A 19,733-nucleotide genomic window follows, 5' to 3' on the forward strand; every position below is an offset into this window, starting at 1 on the left:
TTCTGTACTAAAAAGATTGTTTTTATTTGTTTGACTTCTTCCTGGGTTTGATACAAGTTGTTTAAAAAAAATATATGCTTGTTTAATTGCAAATGACTTGTTCAAGTTACTTCAGTCTGTTAGTGAACCTGGTCACTGTCAGAGCTCTGGGTTATCTGAGGTAAAGCTGTTCCACCCCTTCCAGGAATAGACAAGACTAGCATGACAATTCAGTAACATTTTTTTCCAAAAAGTTTCATGAAGTTGTTTTTTTCGTAGAACTAATCTAATCACTTGTGATTAGGCAACATGCCGAGACAATGTAGTTATCTGAAGACTTAGGCATCACGTCAAGTCTGATGGTAAGAATTTTCACATCAGCCACAAGTTGCACAATACCTGCTTTTAAGGTCATCCATGCTCTTTTTATATACTGTGCTGTAAACAAATGAAGAACCACAGGCTCGCAAAAGAAACAACCTAAATGCATAACAGAGGACACAAATAAGGCAGCAGTTAAAACATTTCCTGTGAATAGTTAGCAATACAACTTCCTGAATAAGCCCTACACTAGACTTCTGTTAGAGAGAGTTGTAACTAAACATTTTCACAGTTAGACAAATAGGCCAAAGTTAAAAACCTTCTGCTAGGAGTAACTCAAGGGTTATCTTCACAACTGCCAACTGCAGCAGGCCAAGGCATTACCTAAAATGAGCCACCCCAATCCACCTTGGCCTGTGCTGGAACTACCTGTGGGGTAAAACTGGACCTCGGGATAGTCTGAATGGAGCCTGCACGCTTCTTACGCGACACCTGTTTTCAGCTTAGGGTACCGGGAGAGACACACGCTCAAGGCTGTCTCTTTTCTCCTCTTAACAGCTGTACAGAGAGCATGACCATTCCAGTTCTCTAAAACCAGAAGGGATGGTCAAGGAAGACTTGCAAGAAACCAAGCTTCTGGTAGAAAATGCAGGTTACCTCAAGAAGCAGCTCTTGCCCTGCTCTTAACAAAACCGGGAACTTGCATTAAAGCATGCTGTTAAGAGTTCTTCCAAACACTTAGCTTGTGCTTTTCAAGTGTCAAGTGCAAGATACTGTAAATGGGATTAGTTACAGGCTACACTTCTTGTTTCTCACTTAGTAAAAAAGCCAACAAACATTGCTAAGCTCCTAAGCAAGAAACCGACAGACCTGAAAACAAAAACCTTGGGTTTACCTATTAGCTGGTGTAAGGCTTGCTTAAAGGTCAGTATGACTTGAGCTATTAAGTAGAGTACTACTGTACAACTACCTTGTGAAGTTCACTGTTTTGAGAACATAAGTTTATTGCAGTTTTCTGAAATGACAACCAAACAGACAACTTATGAACAAAGCTATGATTAACACCAGTGAATATATCGCAACTCACTGCAGGATGGTGAAATGGGGATGGAGTTAGTCTAGCCAGTAGCACAATTTCAGCTGCAGTATTTGCTTCATATTCTGTCCACTGGAGAGATTCCCACAAGGGAGCAATTAGATGACTAACAGTTTACAGTAACCACGCACAGAAGTTACATTCGGCAGTTCACTACCATTTGGTCAGCAATCTTGATACATGGAAAGTTATAAAAGCTTTTAGACACAAGGTCGATTCAAATGCTTTAAAAACCACACAGAACTCGTAAGATAAGGAAGTCACCAACAGCAAGATGAATGTACAAGAGCAGTCCAAAGCTGTAAAACATCATTGTTCTCCCTTTCCGTATACTTCAGCTAGAAGAAACTGGATTTCAATAATGGAAGCATTCCCATAAAGTGCCCATGAAATTGAGGAGATAAATACTTTTTAACTGGGGCAAACAGCAGTCCCGAAACGGGCAATTATTTCAAGGTAAGATTGTGAGCAATAAATACATCTACTATATCCCCACTTGAAATGCTCGCCTTTTAAATAGAAAAGGTAATAGGTAGCAGGGTAACTGTTCATTTATCAGCAAAAAGCCTCCCCTGAAGAAAACGATGCTAGCATAATTTTAAAGATGTTAGTCTGACTCTCATTTATTCTTTATATTCCTTAAGTATGACTGGCATCAGTTTGGTTTTGGTTTTTTTTTTTTTTTTTATTCTAATATCAGTATATACATTAAATACTAATTGGTATCTATTACACTGAACAGCATGAAATTAATTCTGAGGAGTGTGGTGCTACCAAATGTCATTTGTGCTATAGCAATCAGAAGTCAAGAACAGTTTGATTTGCTATGCAGAACCTGCTTAATATAGAGCCTGGTTTAAAAATGCATAACCTTTTAAAAAAAATAGCTACTTTATATTTTTCTGAACAGTTATATAAAATCCTTAAAATCAGCTCTTATCTGGGAATACAAAGAATTTACCCTCATTAAATACAGGCTTGGCTGGGTCACTTCCATGCGCTGACTACTGCTTCGGGTTACACAGGCAGGCCGTGCTGTCAGCCCTTGCAAGATTGGCTCTAGCTCACCTATGCATAAAATTGATAACCCCTTTTACAGGGGACGGGCCCTATCCTGCTTGTTCACCAACAGTCCCACTGAAGTCTCTGACACATATGAGGGTTTGGAAGATCAAGTCTTAGGAGTTGACGGAAACCCATGTATTTGAAGAAATAAGCCTGAAGATTTCAGAAAAAAAGGCTGACATTCCCTTTTTAAGATATATACAGTCATATGTACATATTCACAAATCTGTCCTGTGAAAAGAGGGAGCTTATTACAGAAACTGTAATTTGTCTCAGTTCATACAATTTAGAAAGCAAAACAAGAACAAATAAATGTAAATATATCTACATACATAGTACGACATAGCAACTATGGAACAGACAATGCTACATGTGATCTCTCATCCCCATAACTCTTCTGTTCTTCCAAACTTGTAGATCAGAGTACTGAAAGGCAAAAAAAAAGAAAAAAAAAAATCAGACCATACATAAGATGGAAAAGGTAATCTTAATAGTATCCTTATAATCTTATACTATCTACACTGCAAATCAACATCCCTCCAGTAACCTTAACTTTTATTCAAGTCAGTGTCTGTTTTTTGTACTTATATTTCATTTACTATGCAGTGCTAAAACTATGAGATCCGGCTGAAGCAACTGCTCAAACGAAAAAAATTGCCAGTCGCACAGTAAAAGCAGCTGCCCTTCTGAAGGAAAAAAATCTGGTATTTAAGAGATTCTAGGACCGATCCACAGAGTTACAGAGCAGCAAGTCTCATCCTGGCATCTGGCAATCAGCTGAACATAACGCATCATGCTAGGATAGAATCTAAGCAATTAAATTTTTATGAGCAAATCAGAAAGAATATTGATCCTGTGGTGGATAAGTGAGATCCAAATTACAATTTGATTTCCAAAATTCCTTTTATAAGGTTGGATGCAATTACATATTGTCATGAATCAAAAAAAATGTTGAGGGAATAAAACCAAGCATGATTTCCTTATTGTTCCTTATACTTCAAATTATCTTTTTCTTATGGCCAACAAACAGGTGGTAAAGAAGGGCACACTCATACTAAATCACAAGAGAATGAAGAGGGAGGGAAATGAGAAATACTGCCACTGAGAACCACAAAAATAAGCAATGATAAGTAAAACAAGCTAGACACCTGGGCAACTAACTAGAGAACTACTAATACAGCATGTTAAACTAAGTAAAAAACTGGTGGAGTAACAACCAGGGCTGAAGCACAAGTCCTGAAGGAGACACATGGTTCAGGGAATACAGACATTATGGAACAACACTGATGGAAGAGAATCTAATTCAATCAAAACAAGTTTGGATAAGGACATTGAGAAAGGCATCGCTGACTGACCCAGGTCTGATCTAAGGAAAGGAGTTTATGGCACTGGATGGACTTATCAAATGCTGCCTAAAGTGCCTGGTGGGATTAAAAACAAAGACCATTTTTCTTTTTTTTTTTCTTTTTTTTTTTTTTTTACATAAAAAGGCTGTAATTTATCTCATAGCTCATACCTAGAAAACAAATTTTAGAAGACAGAAGAAAACAAATAAACCTAAAATATATCTACGTACAGAGTACAATAGAAACTAAGGAAAGACACTTTCAGAAACAAAAAGCAGCTTCAAAAGCAAGTTCATCAAACTACTGAAAAAAGACTAAAGATTTCAGGCATGGTGAAACTATTCTCAAAAGTCTGCCCTCATCAGTATCGCATTTCAACCATGTGCAAGACTACAGAAGAGGTTTAGGAACTGCAAGAACATAACTGATTTTCCAAACAGGGAAGCACAGCGGAGCCAGTCAACCTGGCTCACTGCAAAGCATTTGATGCGGTACTAGAAGGAAAATTGTTAGCACAGTAATTTAAGTGGGTAAGAACTTGCAAAAGAGGAGGTTATGTGAACTTTTTCAGTGACTGATCTTGGAACTTACAATATTTAATGCTTTCATTGTCTTTTACTAATTAATAAAATAATGTATTGAAGAATGCATTATACGTATAAAAAGAGTTAGTACAGATAGTTTCAAAGTGTAATATAATACACTTAATGATATTAAGTGAAATAAAAGAAATAGATTTAAGAGTAATATTACAAAACATACCATCATGCTCCTAGAAAAAAAATTTACCACTCTTCATAACTGAAAGCTCATTCAGTAGAAACAAATCTAGGTGTATCAATTATCAGATAATTGAGCCATTGTGATGAAATAGTCAGGAAAAGGGCAATAGGATCTCCTACCTAGTGCTGTTTGGATATATGCCAAGGTATTTGTAGCACAGAGATGAAAGCATTATTGCCATTATCCAGAGACACTGACAATATGTCACCCAGAACATTGTCTATATCCTTGGTCATCCCCATTCTAGAGCTGTAAATTCAGTGAGACCGGAAAGAGCTGGACTAACAGGAGCATGAGGGAAATGAAGAGCCTCTCGTGGGCTGAGAAGGGGTAAGTAGAAGATTGTTTCTAAGCACTGGAGCAAAGGGAGCAGAAAAAAGTAGCAGAAAGAAAATACAGTTTTTAAGAAATAGTTGATGCATTGAATAGTATCACATCAGTTCTCTGTATAATGTCAGTCTACTCAGTGACCCTTTGTCCCCCTCCTCAAGTAAAGGTCAGGGTGGGTAACAAATCGAAATACGGAGGGTCCTGCATTGAGAGCAGCAAACTCCACATTTTGGAAGGTCAAGCCTGGAGTCAGCCTCCAGAACTTATTTTCCAGGAGCATCAATGTGCATGGAAGCAGGTAAATAAGACCCCTTTAGACGGAGGGAAATTTAGCCAGATAACTTACCTAAAAAATATCAACGCATTTTGGAAAAACACTGCTAATCCAGGGTAAACATTAGTGTCTGCAAAGTAAGTAACACAGGAAATATTAAGTTCTTTTGTATTGGAAGGTGTATTTAAAACACTATTCATGGTATCATTCACTGACTACAAAACTAGATGGTATGGCTCTGATAAGAACAGACCACAAACTTCCATTCTTCTGGATTTTCTGCCTTCCGGCTAACAGCAAAAGCACTTTTCTATATGTGAAAATAAATAAACTTACTCTGTGTTACATACGCTCCAAAAAGAATCCACATTGAAGCAATAAGTGAACCAAACATCAACATAAAGCCGATGAAGAGCCAGACACGAGCACCTGCAGGAAATATTAAAACCTCTGAGAACCATGTAGAGTATTATCCATAGTGACAGATGGTCCAGTTATGATACAACTCTATTATGCTACAACATGTTATCTTACTGAAGGCACAAAGGGAAAGGATTAAACCCTGTATCAAGGACAAGATAAACCAAAATTTGCCTTCTCTAGTAAAACACATAGTAGCTGGATTCCCCTTATTTTAGTGAGCAGACACAACTACCAGAAATTTCCCCTCATCTGTAGGGAATGCCTGTAACATCACTTAACACAACTTGGAGTGGACTAATGATGAAGTACTTTGCCAACGATACAGTGTTTCTGAGGTAAAGATGGCATTCCAATACAGTAGGTAAAACAAACCCTTCCTGTGTTTACTTCAGAAAGATATTTTCAGATGGGCAACATCTACCATAGCTAGACATTACCCGCTGAAAAAGAAAGATGACGCCACTGAAATTAATCAACTTGCTCACTCATGGGAAAGGAAAAATATTTCTACGCAAAGATTCTCTTGAGCTGATTTATGAATGACACACAAAAAAGCATCGTACGCTAGTTCAAAAATCAGTAAATCCTACCAGATTTCCGGTGAGGCATTCCACAAATCACGTGAAAACAGATGCTGGGATCCACATGGGAAATAGTAAGGGAATTATGAATGAAAGCAGAGAGGGGACAGCAGGTCCACAGACACCACACAGAAGGTGACATACAGAGGAAACAAAATGTTTGTGATACATTCTAAAATAAGACATTCTTAAGGAATGTCTGCTCCATAGCCTACCACAAGGCAGAAATTTATTTCTCCCAGCAGCTATACAGGATTTGCGGAGGTTTAACCACCACTTAGAAAAAAAAACAACACCTATATAATCAGTCTTTCAACTCAGTATGATTTTTAGAGTTAATTTACCTGTTCTTCCTAAACATCCGTCACTGTAGCTGTCTCCTCTCACCTGTGCATTTGACACAGCATTTATCCTAGAAAGGAAAAAAGTGTATACACTTCAGATTATCAGAAAATCAATTTAAAGTTATAAGTAAAAAGCTAGCTTTTTTTAAGTTGCAAAAAATTCTGGGAAAATTACTTGGCATTCTGTACAGTCACATATTATTAAATGTCCCTTAATGGAAGGATTCCAATTGGATTTCAAGCAAACCCCGTATTTGTTCATAAGTTTTACTTGAATTTTTACATTAACAGACCTGCAAGATGAAAGAATTGCCCTTTTTAGTGATTTAAATATTCCTGGTCACTTTCTGGCTGTTTAAGTTTTTAAAACATCCAAAGCCACTTCACAGGAATAGTAACAGCCAGTAACACAGTATTCTCATGAGTATGATACAAATTGCTTTTTGATGCCTTTCCTTCACTTCCTACCGTAAGTATTCAAGTGAGAGACACCCTGTAAGGAGGGACAATATATTTCCTTAAAATTATTTACATTGCTGAAGAAAAAAACCCAGAAACTTTCAGATACCTAGTGTTAAGAAGGTCTTGCATATCCAAATGCATTCTTTTTTCTCGCCAATATTGTACAATTCAATAAAAGCTATTACTTCTCCTTCAAGCTTGCCACATTTACACCTTTATAACAACATCTATAATAGAATAGAATCATAGAATCATTAAGGTTGGAAAAGACCTCTAAGATCATCGAGTCCAACCATCAACCCAACACCACCATGCCCACTACACCATGTCCCTAAGGGCCTCATCTACACGTCTTTTAAATACCTCCAGGGTTGGTGACTCAACCACTTCCCTGGGCAGCCTGTTCCAAGGCCTGACCACTCTTCCAGTAAAGAAATTTTTCCTATGTCCAATCTAATACTACTACCTCTCCCATTTGAGGAAGTTTTGGGCCAGTGACAGCTGTAAAAATTATTTAAAAACAGGAGAAAATGCAGTCAAATGTTTTATATTAAGGTAAGCAACTGGGCAGCATTACATTAATTTTGATCTAGGAATCTAAACACTTATTATAGAAAGCCACTTGTGTAAAGCAAAGTCTGCTTTCTTACACTCAGCCAAAGTGCACAGGAAAAGCAATTTATCCTAAACAGATGGGGGGGATAGACAGAACAATGAATAAACAGATTACAATCAGAAACAAAGGCCACAGGTAAAAGAAAAAAGGCCTTTACATTGCCATGCAAAAAGGTACGACAGGATTACTCATAAGTAATTTATAATCAAATGATTCAAAGTTTTATCATATACCATATTTCCTAGTAAAAACTGTGTTTAACAGCTCATGTTTATTTTATAAGAACTCCCTTTATATACACTTACATGAAAAAAGCTAGTGTTGAAAACACCCCACAGGTATGGAATGCATGGTTCATTTCCTCTGGCTTAGGGTAAACTACTGCAGCATCTATCATTATCCACCAACCTGTAAAAAACTAGAAATAAAACAGACCAGTGTTATGAGGCTGGAAGGGTACAGAGACAGGCAGACAAAACATGGCAAATGTTCATCCCATACCATTATGGTTTAGTTGTCTTTTAACAAGTATAAACTATTCTAGAAAGTTACTAGCTACAAGTCGGACTCTAAACCTGTTTGATATGCAAGTTCTGCATAAATGTTAACACTGATGGTTTTGGAGAAGCATTTGGGAATCGGTCACATTTCCTATTCAAATTAAATACCAGTGTATGGCTAAATTCCCTGTACAGCTTTAAGAACAAGAATCCAGATTCTAAACGCATACGAGACACAAACTATGTATAACATAGGTGTCCTAATATACCTAATTATGCCAAAAATCCACTAGGAATTTCAATCTTTTTTAAAGAAGAGATAGCTGAACTGTACATCGTTATCAGACAAAATGCAACGTTATGTGACCTGTAAAAAAGCTGCCTAACAATTACACTTAAAAAAAAAAAGTTAAAGAACTATACTGGATTAAAGCGCAGTTAAAGAGTGAACCTTCACAATATATGAAACAAAAATGTAACTTTGTTGTACTTCCGAATTTGTCAACACAGGTATGATTCACATCCTCTCAAAACTTACCAATACGCCCGCAACTATTGAAGCGATGGCATTTCTTCTTTCACTCCAGTCAATACACTCACATTCTGGCCACCGGAAGTTGTCTAGGAATCCTGCCATTTCCTCAAAGATTAGACTGCCCTTCTTATTTTGCACTTATACATGAATTCTTCCATTAACAACTGTGTCCTAAATACCTAAAACACAGCCAAAGATACATTTAATACAAAATAGTAAAATCTTGAGATGTTTGACAACTGTCACGAGCAATCTTTACGATGTGTTGGCTTTTCTGTTTGTTCATTTGTTTGGGGTTTTTTGGGGTTGGTTTTTTTTGTTGTTGTTGTTGTTTTTTACAGAACTAAGTATTCCATATACTCTATGGATTCTATATTGAGCTATATTCAAAAAAGAACCTACCTTACAAACAGAATTACAAAATAAAATTATCACACGATCCAAAAGCTTATGCATTACATATAAATTATCGTATCTGAAACAGAAAAGAAATTAAATAGAATGTACTGTTTATTTGAATGTATGAAACACAAAAAAAAAAAAGCAAGCAAAAAAGCAGGAGCGAAAAAGCAAATATTTTAATCTAAGTTTCAGCTTCAAACCATAATCCTCTCTCTGGCATTAGCAGTTAAAAAAAAAAAAAGATACATACAACAGGGCTCCATACGCAGACCAGAACTTGGTCTTTGAGTCAGACCAAGGAACCTTGCGTAAAATACCCATATTTCCAGTCTCCAAATAAGACAGATAATATAGTGCCTTTCTAACATAGGGAAAAAGGAATCAACTCAGTGAATGAACTAATACCAAGGGTAAAAAATGCCCCATTTCACAGAGAGAGGATCACACAAAACTTTAAATACAGGAAGATGGAAGTAAAGTCAATTAGTGTTATAAAGTGACTACTGAAACAACATAGTTCTCCAACAATTTGGTGAGATAGTAGCTGTAAAAGATCCTGCACTATGCTACATCTATTCTCACACTGTAAGTTGATTAGCATATATAGCTGGAGCATCAGAAGTTAAAATACTTAGTTTTTCTCTTGAGCAGTGACTCTCAGCCACTCTTAATGCCATTCTATTTTGGTTTAGTATTGTCAACTTCTGTATTTTCCTAATCTGCCATAAATAATTTCCAGATACTTGTTAAAGGCTAACAACGGACAAAGGTCCCTTACGATTATATTACAGGAAAGACTGATGTAGAACGTTTTCCCGGTTAATATCGGTAACTAAAAGTCTACACTAAGAAGTAAAACAAAAATAAACAAATGAACAAACAGAGTTTGCCTACACTACAAACACAGGTCACCTCCTATGAGTAAGATAAAAAAATTTTTCCTTCTGAATCTAGTTCCAAAAGTCCATCCATAGTTATGATGCTACCTTAAAGCATTAAAATCAATCACTCTATTCCAAAATTATTTTACTTTTGTATAATATCTGGGCTTTACCATACAGTTATTATTTTCCTAGATTACACTTTTACCTAGCAATTTTCAGATCCCTATTCTTTCTACAACTTTCATACAAAATTGCCATTACAGATTTACGACTGCTCCTACAGCCCTTCCTTCTTTTCCTCTCTTAAAATGGCTCCATCTGTACTTTATTTGTTCCTCTTCAAACCCTGAATATCTCTTCCTCATCCTGCAGTAATCTTTGCCTTCCGCTCCCAGCTCCTTGCCCACCCACACGGGAACACAGCTCATGGTTCCCATTGCTGTCGCCACTACAGACTACATGGCTCTCACCCTGCGATGCGGCTGGCCAGTAAATAGACAAACATGCTGCACTATTTCTTCTCCCCACCGAACAGAATGGTGGTTATGTCAAATCTGCCAAAGTCATTATCTTGCCTGTAAATACACTTTCAGTCATTTTCCTTTGGAATTTTTTCCTATAATGGATCATTTAAATAGTATTAACATATCTAAATAAAATCACCTCCTTCAAACATAATGTAAAGTTCTGCTGCAATTCAGAAAGCAGGTCAAGAAAAGCCACTGGAAAAAATTATTTCAGATACATCAAGAACAAGAGAAATTATTTTTCACCCTCTACTTGGATGCCATCGAGAGGTACCTTGACAGGCTGGAGAAATGGACTGAACAGGAACCTCATGAAGTTCAACAAGGGGAAGTGCCCAGCCTTGCACCTGGGGAGGAACAACCCCATGCACCAGTATGTGCTGGGGGCCGCCCAGCTGGAAAGCAGCTTGGCGGAAAAGGACCTGGGGGTCCTGGTGGACACCAAGTTGAGCACAAGCCAGCAACGTGCCCTGGCTACAAAGAAGGCTAATGGTATGCTGGGCTGCATTAGGCAAAGCCTTGTCAGCAGGTGGAGGGAGGAGATCCTTCCCCTCTACTCAGCACTGGTGAAGCCACACCTGGAGCGCTGTGTCCAGTTCTGGGCTCCCCAGTACAAGAGAGACATGGACACACCGGAGAGAGTCCAACAAAGGGCCATGAAGTTGATGAAGGGACTGGAGCATCTCTCCTATGACGAAAGCCTGGGAGAGCTGGGACTGTTCAGCCTGGAGAATAGAAGGCTCAGGGGCATCTCATCGATGTATATAAATACCTGAAGGGAGGGTGCAAAGAGGACGGAGCCAGGCTCTTCTCGGTGGTGCCCAGTGACAGGACCAGAGGCAGTGGGCACAAACTGAAACACAAGAGGTTTCCTCAGAACATCAGGAAACACTTTTTCACTGTGAGGGTGACCAAGCACTGGCACAGGTTGCCCAGGGAGGTTGTGGAGTCTCCATCCCCGGAGTTATTCAAAAGCCACCTGGACATGGTCCTGGGCAGCCTGCTCTAGGTGGCCCTGCTTGAGCAGGAGGGTTGGACCAGATGCCCTCCAGAGGTGCCTTCCAACCCCAGCCATTCTGTGAGTCTGTGTTACTTAAGAAATAGCCTGTTAAATTCTTGGATGCCTTCATGAAAGAAATCTTCTTACTCCTACAAAAATGCTCCAGTTCAAAAGGCTGAAATGAAATGAAAAAATGTATTCCCTTCTATGATTTAAAAGGATTATATAGTTTGTTTTGCCAGCTAATATAATTAAGCCAACTTCCAATCCAAAAACTGACTAGCATTTATCCTAGTAAAACCCTTTCAACTTTGCAAAGTTTACCCTACATTGCACAAAACCCTGTCTTAATTATTAAGTGTTTTTTAAACATTAGGTGACAAAACAGAGGCATCGTGCTCACTGCAAAAATCTGAGACAAAATCTCTCTCAATACTTAATTGTATAGGATATCAAATGGAGTTTTCACCACTGCATTAGTGACAAACGAGTGAAGCTAGGGAGACTAGAAAAAGTTGATTTTTTTTTTTTTTTTAAATACCTTCTACGATACAGGGCAACCTTCTGCCAAAGCATATTATTTTATCAGAAATTGTATTTTTAGTGCTTGATACTGGCTCACAAACCTGCACTTTGCTTTAACCTTACCTTTGTGCTCAGGAGAGAAGAACCCTATATAATGTGAATAGGCAAGATAAACACTATCTGCTGGCAGTCTTTCTACAGCAAAGACTAGTAACTGACAACACAATTCTCCTGTTTCACTGAAATAAGATGACAAACATGGAGAAACAAGGTGAGTTTGCAACAGAACCCAGACAAGAAGTCTAGAATTATTTCTACACGTCTAATGCCAGAAACTAGCTTTGATTTCACAAAGAAAGCTTAGCACTAGAGCAGGCATGCAAGAATACGATCAGCAGTAAAAAGAAACAGAGGTGCTAATGCAGTTGCCCTTTTTCCTAAGATGATCTAAACATTAACTGATGCCATTCAGAATTCTGCAAAGGAGTCTTTCATAGAGGTATTTCAAGAGAGCCCCACTTAACGGTAAAAATAATTAAACATTTCTCTCACTACTAACATAGCTCCATATGTGTACAGACTTCACAGATACATGACTAAAAAGCAGTGATAGACCATTTCTTCCAGCATTACTGTGACCAACGTGTGAGTATTCCTCTCTTTGTGAGAGGACAATGCCATCTTTATCAAATGCACACCTGACCAAGGGCACCCATGTGCAGATAGCGTAAGGGCTAAGGGGTTTCCATAAAAAAGGACGGCAGGAAGCAGACTGCAGGATGTCAGAACAATTCATCCAGCCTGAAGTCCAACCAACTATTTCCCGTGCTGTTATTTAAAAGGTAAGCATAGTGCTGATCTGACTTACTGGAAGGACAGACAGTACAGAGCCAACCCAAATGCAACAGGTTGGCCACCCTCGCACAAGTTGTTAAATAATCACCTAGCTATTATACAATACTGGTTTTAATATGCTAGAGGGAAGGGACACCATCCAGAGGGACCTTGACAAGCGTAAGGAGTGGACCTATGCAACCCTCATGAAGTTCAACAAGGCCAAGTACAAGGTCCTACACCTGAGTTGGGACAATCCTCAATATCAATACAGACTTGGGGGTGAATGGAATGAGAGCTGCCCTGTGAAAAAAAAGGACGTGAGCCGGCAATGCGCATTTGCAGTCCAGAAAGCCAATTGTATCCTGGGCTGCATAACAAGAAGCAGGTGGAGGGAGAGGTGATTCTCCTGCTCTGCTCCACTCTTGTGAGACCCCACCTGGAGCACTGTGTCCAGCTCTGGGGTCCCCAGCACAAGACAGACATGGACCTGTTAGAATGGGTCCAGAGGAGGGCCACAAAAATGGGGGCCTCCCATTTGGGAAGGCTGGAACTATGAAGAAAGGCTGAGAGAGTTGGGGTTGTTCAGCCTGGAGAAGAAAAGGCTCCAGGGAGACCTTACTGCGGGCTTTCAATATATAAAAAGGGCTTGTAAGAAAGATGGAGAGCGCCTTTTTACCAAGGCCTTTACCTCACCTTGCCCCAGTGACAGGACAAAAGGCAACGGTTTTAAACTGAAAGAGGGTAGATTGGACATAAGGAAGAAATTCTTTACAATGAGGGTGGTGAGACCCCGGAACAGGTTGCCCACAAAAGTTGTGGGTGCCCCAGAACTGGAAGTGTTCAAGATCAGGCTGGATGGGGCTTTGAGCAACCTGATCTAGTGAAAGATGTCCCTGCCCATGGCAGGGGGGTTGAACTAGATGATCTTTGAAGGTCCCTTCCAACCCAAACCATTTTGTGATTCTATGATAATGTTCCATATGTATGTAGTTCTCAACACCCCTAGCAAAAAAGGAAGAAAATAATAAGCTACATGTCAACTGTGAAAGACCAGTGACATCATGAAGCTGAGTCTCCACCAAGACCCACAAGAGTTAGGCTAAAGTTTATCCTCATATGGGTTAATATGGACACATACATAGGTTTTAACCCAATTATATCCTACTATACAGGCAGAAAACTCTGATGAAGACGGATGCTTTCAGCTGGACTCTCTTACCTGAGTAAAGGTACAAAACTCCCTCTCTTGGTTTAAACTTTTACATCCACATACTGCACAGCAAGGAAACAGGTAAAACCCCTTGCATCAGCTGTCCTTCAATGCCCTTCCTACAATCTGTCTCCACCCCTTTTCCAAGGGCAGACAGGCTCTCCCACTGTTCTTAGGAAACATTTCTCACTCATGTCCAACAAACAGAAACACAAGAACACTTTCAAGAACAAACTGGTGACTGAAGAACTAACAAGGACAATCATATTTACTGTAAAAATAATACTTGGTAGATGCTAGCACTCAGGTTAAAACAACCAGTATAATATTCAGACAAATTAAGTGAAATGAAAACACAAGAATCAGTGCTCAAAATTTTCATCTGAAAATCAGTTTCTCTCTCCCAAAATGAATTTATTTCAATTCAACAAAATATTAAAAGCGGTTGCAAGAAAATACAAAAAGTTTGCAAAAAGACGACTATCTTAAGCTGCACAAGGGCCCTAGAATACAACCAGCAAAGAACAGAACCTCTTATTTCCAAAGAAGAAAGGAAAAGATAGACAGGAGGAAGAGAAGAAATTTAAAGTCAAGTGAAGAGGACCCTATTTTCCTCGAAGACGACAGCATCTTCCACAAGCAACCAATCAGAATATGCTTTAAGCCACATACTTTCCCGGTACGTGTATACTACGAAGAGATATTTGGCATGGTCACTGTAAGGAGCTTATGTGAACATTTCTATTAAGTCCACTGTAATTTTTTAAAGGGGGATCTTTAGACCACTCACTCATTTCAGTAATTACATGCAGTTTCACTTTCAGTTTCCCACACACCATAGGACTATGCTATATTGTCTAGTTTTTAAGTATTACAGAAAGAAACTTTTAAATGAACTTATAAAAAAATAAGGCTGTGTGGCAAAATCATTGGACAGGTAATCACCTTACACGAATCTGTGTGATGCTCAGCCCTAGAGCAATGTGACTGCTGTCTACAGCAAGTATTCTTTAAGAGTGCGATGAAAGTTTGAAGACTTGAGACAGGCAGAAGAAAGATCAATTCTGTAATTATCCACAGGCCTATTTTTGCTCATAAGAGTATACTATGTGCATCAATATTTCTTTAATGGGCTTAAGCCATAACAGAGCAACACAAGGCAGAATCCCAAAGCTGCAATCAGAGCCCTGACAGTAACTGTTACACTGAGGGCAGCATTACTTAGAAAAAATATGTATTTTTTTTTACATTTCATCTACGGACCTCAAACTTTCTGCTCAGTACCACCGCTTCCTTTCCCAGATGCAGATAACGGCAATCTGAGAAAGACCGGACAGTGGCCCTGCCGCGGGGAGGACAGGCCCCGCTACCCCCCACCAGGCCACTCGGGCACTCGGGCGACAGGCCCGCGACTTCCTGCGGCCGAGGCCGCGCTACAGCAAAAGGTCGCGGCTCCGGCGCGAGGGGCAGGGAAGCGCGGCCGAACACCGCCCCGCCCCAATCCCGAGGCGCGCCGAGCCTCTCCGCGCTGCCTCCGGCCAGCACCGAGGGGTGCGTGGGAGACCCGGGCACCGGGCCGGGACCGACGGAGCCGCCCCAGTCTCCGAGCGCAGGTGGAGGGAGGAGCCGCTGCTCCCCATGGCGGAGGGGGCTGCGGAGGGTACCTCGCGGCTTGCCGAGGAGGGGCGGAGGGAGGCGGCCCCGGTGCACAGGGGCGCGCTAGGGCCGTTGGCCAGGGGAGGCAAGCGGGCGCGCGCTGCTGCCGGACACGGGTGTCCCGCGCTACCCTCCCGCTAACGTCGTCGACCCCCGCCGCTGCGACGCGCGCGCGGCCCCCCTGCCCCGCCGCCCTTCGCCCCCCCCCCCCCCGGCGCCTGCGGAGCGGCAGGAAAACAACGCCCGCACATACCCCCCGTCCTGGGCGAGACTCTTCCGCCTGCGGGGAGCGGGGGTGGGGGGCAGAGACCCGCGAGCGACGCGGCCGCCCGCCAATGGGAAGCTAGCGCTCTACGTCACCGAAGGCTGGGTGAGGACGGAGCGCCACGATTGGCTGACGCGACAGCCCACGCCCGCGACCGGAGCGACCGACGGCAGGAGGGGCCGGCGCAAGCCCCCCCTCTCCCCCCCCCGCTTTCCTTCCTGGGCGGGGGAGGCCGCTGCCGGGGGGGGCGGGGCCCGGCTCGCCCTGCCCTCCGCCCGCCGCGCCTGGGGGTCTGCGTGCCGCGCCAGGCGGCTACAGCCACCTCCCAAACCGCTACGGCCGCCTCGTCCGACACTGCCCCGCCAGCGAAGCAGGCTGCTCTAACCTTTACGTTTTCCAAGCAGCTCCCCGTGCAACACGGTTTTGAACGTGCCCGAAACATACCAACCGACCCCAAATTTTTGACTCTCAATGAACTCCCTTCATACTTCCCCCACGCAGAGGAGTCACGTCTCTTTTTCTGGCTTTCTGGTCTATTTCTTGCCAAAGCATTGGAAAGAGAACCATACCAGCACCAGAGGTACCTTAAGAAAGAACCATCTCGTCGTAAAATACAGACTGTTGCCTATTACAAAAGAGTTGATGTCAAGATTGTAGAGATACTAAGGGAAAACGCTGCAATTGAATTGATCTAGGTATTGAACCTAGGAAAGTGATTAGTCTTGACAATTCACACTCTGGTAAGATAAAGTACAGAATCAATCTGAAAAGTGAGAAGTAGAAATTTAAGAGTGGAACAAGATTAAAAAAAAAAGAGGAAGGCATTTCAAGGAGATTGCTCAAGAACAATGCAGAGCAATATGGGGCATTAAGTAAGGAAAGGAGCACTGTGAGAAAGGTCTACAAAGACTCAACCGAATGGCAACAGAATATTCAGTTTCTCATTAAAAGACAGTTAAGCTGTGGCCCCATGAAATCCCACTCAAATTAAAAGTTGTACTCAAAGCCCTCTACTCTCAGCTGCCCTCTTTTTTTCCCTCACTGTGTTCCACCAGGTCTGGAGCTGAGCCACAGTCTTCTTTTGAAGCACTTCTCACTTTATCTGGCCCAGAGAAGAGGCTACCGACTGCAGAGAGGATCAGCTGGAACAGTTGTTTCTTACTCCTGATGCTCAGAACCACACTATGAAGAAAAAGTTCGTAACAAAAGTCTTGCCTTGCTGTTCATTGAAAAGGATCATAGCCAATTTTTTTTGTAATTCACACGTGCCTACTCTCCAACCTCTATCCCTGTTAACACATGTGCCACCATCTTCTCAGCCTCATGTGGAAGCATCACATGCTGTTTGCTTTCTCCCTCATCTCCTCTCTCCTTTCCAGGCCCTCCTATCACCCCTCCCACACCCCACGCACGCACACACACACACATTTCTCTTTTCTTAACGGCTGATCTCAGGTGTGGGAAGGTAAACTGTGTGGTTGCCACATCCAGGGGAACATAACTGGTAGGGAAACACGTCAAGGGAGACAGCACACATCCCCTTCTCCCTCATAGTGGCAGTTTCTCCCACGAAGAATAAAGATTTACCCCTTGTCTTTGTCTCTTACAGCATGCCCTGCTCTTGCTTCTCCTTTTATTCCTTCTCCTCAGAGCCTTCTCTGTGACTCCATGTGCTTTAAGAGAGCTGTTATTACTCTGAAACAGAAGGATATTCGGCAGGCCTCATCATTTACAGCGTATATAGGAACTCTTCAGTTTACAGGGCAGCCTGAGATGTTATTTCAGATAGCCTACAGCTCTGTCTTTTCCTTTTATTGGAAAGCACTAACATGTATAGTTGTAGAGCTTGCCAATAGTGCTTGAAAGAGCCACCAGGTTGTTGGGCAAAAGAGAGATTCCTCACCCTGAGAAAAACTGATACCTCAATTAGTATATGCTAATATTAAATGTGATAAGTCACATGATAAGCCACAAGCTGTATGATAATTAGACCAACACATAGGGAGTTCTGGGAATAAACAACATGTACTTCTGTCTGGAATCAGCAATGACTTCATCCTTTTGAGGTCAATAGTAAGACAACAGTCATCAAATTCAAATTAACAGTCTAGTGTCAGATAGAAAAATTTCTTCTGAAGGCCATTCTCTCCTGGGTTTTTCTAGTTCGTATGCAGTACTTGGTATTACTTGTTCTAGAAGTACTGACTAAATACTGCTTTTAAGATTTTGTGAGGTCAGAGCAACAAAAAAATAGATCAGCCCTGCAAAAATATACTCCTACACACACCTGGGGAAAACAAAAATTTAAATTATTTTTTTCATCATCATTGCTGTAAATGTTGAAGAAGTGGATTTTTGTGCCTGGCAATTTTTCATGACAACAGCATAAGGCTGATTTAAAGTGCTGAGGAGTTAGGTCACATCTACTCCATTTAAAACCAAGTAGTTTTAAAAGGAACATAAAAATCACTCAGTATGCTGACTCATCCATTACGGCAACTTAAATATTAAAACTGCTGATACTTATCTTCATTGTGAGCCAATGTGCGTTCCATCAAAGCTGGATTTATTGCAATCTGGTTTCTATTTACTCTTGTGCAATGAATTCAATTTGCAATTAGCTCTTTTTAAATCTGTCACTGGATTAGTTTAAACAGCAATTCAGATCCAATTCCTGTAGATCATAGCGAGAATCAAAATCTGGTGTTTTTAAGAGTACTATGCCGAAGGACTTCCATAAAAGTATGTTTAATTTACAGTCTTCATTGAAAGCAAGAATGCATAGATAAGTTATTAAAATAAACAGTCAGTCATACACACAGCTGCTAGAATGAGTGAGGAGCTTATGAGATCAAAGCCTTCTGGTATCACCTGGTCTAACACCACGATCTCAATGAATCATATCCGTATCATAAAAGAAAGGGCAGCAATCTGAACTCTTACTGAGTCCCCAGAAACAAAGGACTGCCATGTAACCTGATTTTTCTTTCTGAGCATTTAGATTGGGGCTACTTATACGGCAGATCCAGACCACACACATATTTTGTTCCCGCTTCACCACCATACAAGACTTAGCTCCTATATCCGCAATACCCATTATTTCTTACCATCTTTGCAAACTTGGAGAGCCACTGAAGAGCACATTAATTACTGGCTGGCCCAGCTGATCCATGCACCGCTAGCATACCCCTGCCCCCTAACTGAATCCCAGCAGAAAGGAACTAATAGCCACGATCTAACCCTTTCAGCTAACACCAGGGCACGGCACAGCACAAGCATCCCAGGGGCATGACCTACGGGCAACAGATCAGTCTGCACATAATGCCGTTCTTTTTACTTTTGCCACCTTAATTCGTACAAAAAGGTATATTAAAAGAAGCTGAGATTAGCCCTATTTTCTAAAACATAACAAACATCATTATTACTTATTTGCTGTAACACAAAGGCTTGAAAGACCTACAGTGTTTACCAATAAATTATATTCAATTATATTACTAGATTATATAATACCCTCTGACAAATGATACTTCAATTAATCCATTCTACCAACAAATATAAATAATGTTCTACCTGCACGTTAAGACCTCATCTAGATGAGCAAGAGCACAAAGACCAAAAGGAGCACATGCAGTGTTATCTGCCCAAAAGCAAACGCATTAACCCAGACTCTGCTGGTGCTGGGGCATCTGCCAAAGGATGGTTGTGATCATCATCTAGCTTTCATTTCTGAAACTCTGAGAGTGGAAATTCCCCCTCTGTGGCATACCAGAGC

At 41.0% G+C, this 19,733-nt stretch overlaps 1 protein-coding gene across 4 annotated transcripts; it reads right to left on the reverse strand.

The window, feature by feature from the left end:
* Positions 1 to 16,079, reverse strand: TMEM50B (transmembrane protein 50B). 4 transcript variants are annotated; one of them, XM_075171565.1, is made up of 8 exons: positions 15,950 to 16,078; positions 8,659 to 8,834; positions 7,926 to 8,038; positions 6,543 to 6,610; positions 5,531 to 5,623; positions 5,267 to 5,324; positions 2,794 to 2,887; positions 1 to 459 (listed from the first exon to the last, which is right to left on the reverse strand). In XM_075171565.1, exons 2-7 carry the CDS (start codon positions 8,755 to 8,757, stop codon positions 2,842 to 2,844), a joined length of 477 nt encoding a protein of 158 aa, XP_075027666.1. In that variant the 5' UTR covers positions 8,758 to 8,834; positions 15,950 to 16,078; the 3' UTR covers positions 1 to 459; positions 2,794 to 2,841. The 4 variants fall into 4 exon arrangements, with proteins under 4 accessions (XP_075027666.1, XP_075027674.1, XP_075027656.1 ...); XM_075171573.1 differs by lacking the exon at positions 1 to 459 and adding an exon at positions 11,241 to 11,321 and having other exon boundaries at positions 1,284 to 2,887; positions 15,950 to 16,079; XM_075171555.1 differs by lacking the exon at positions 1 to 459 and having other exon boundaries at positions 1,284 to 2,887; positions 15,950 to 16,077.
* Between the last annotated feature and the right edge of the window lie 3,654 nt (positions 16,080 to 19,733).

This window comes from Calonectris borealis, chromosome 1, assembly GCF_964195595.1.
Source record: "Calonectris borealis chromosome 1, bCalBor7.hap1.2, whole genome shotgun sequence".
NCBI lineage: Eukaryota > Metazoa > Chordata > Aves > Procellariiformes > Procellariidae > Calonectris > Calonectris borealis.

What these genes read in the sequence shown, in the direction of transcription:
- TMEM50B (XM_075171565.1), bottom strand. Translation starts at nt 8,757, where the DNA reads ATGGCAGGATTCCTAGACAACTTCCGGTGGCCAGAATGTGAGTGTATT. An exon ending in TCAACACTAGCTTTTTTCAT is followed by an intron (nt 6,611 to 7,925) that starts GTAAGTGTATAT and finishes TTTCCTTTCTAG; the next exon opens with GATAAATGCTGTGTCAAATG. An exon ending in TGGAGCGTATGTAACACAGA is followed by an intron (nt 5,325 to 5,530) that starts GTAAGTTTATTT and finishes CTTACTTTGCAG; the next exon opens with ACACTAATGTTTACCCTGGA.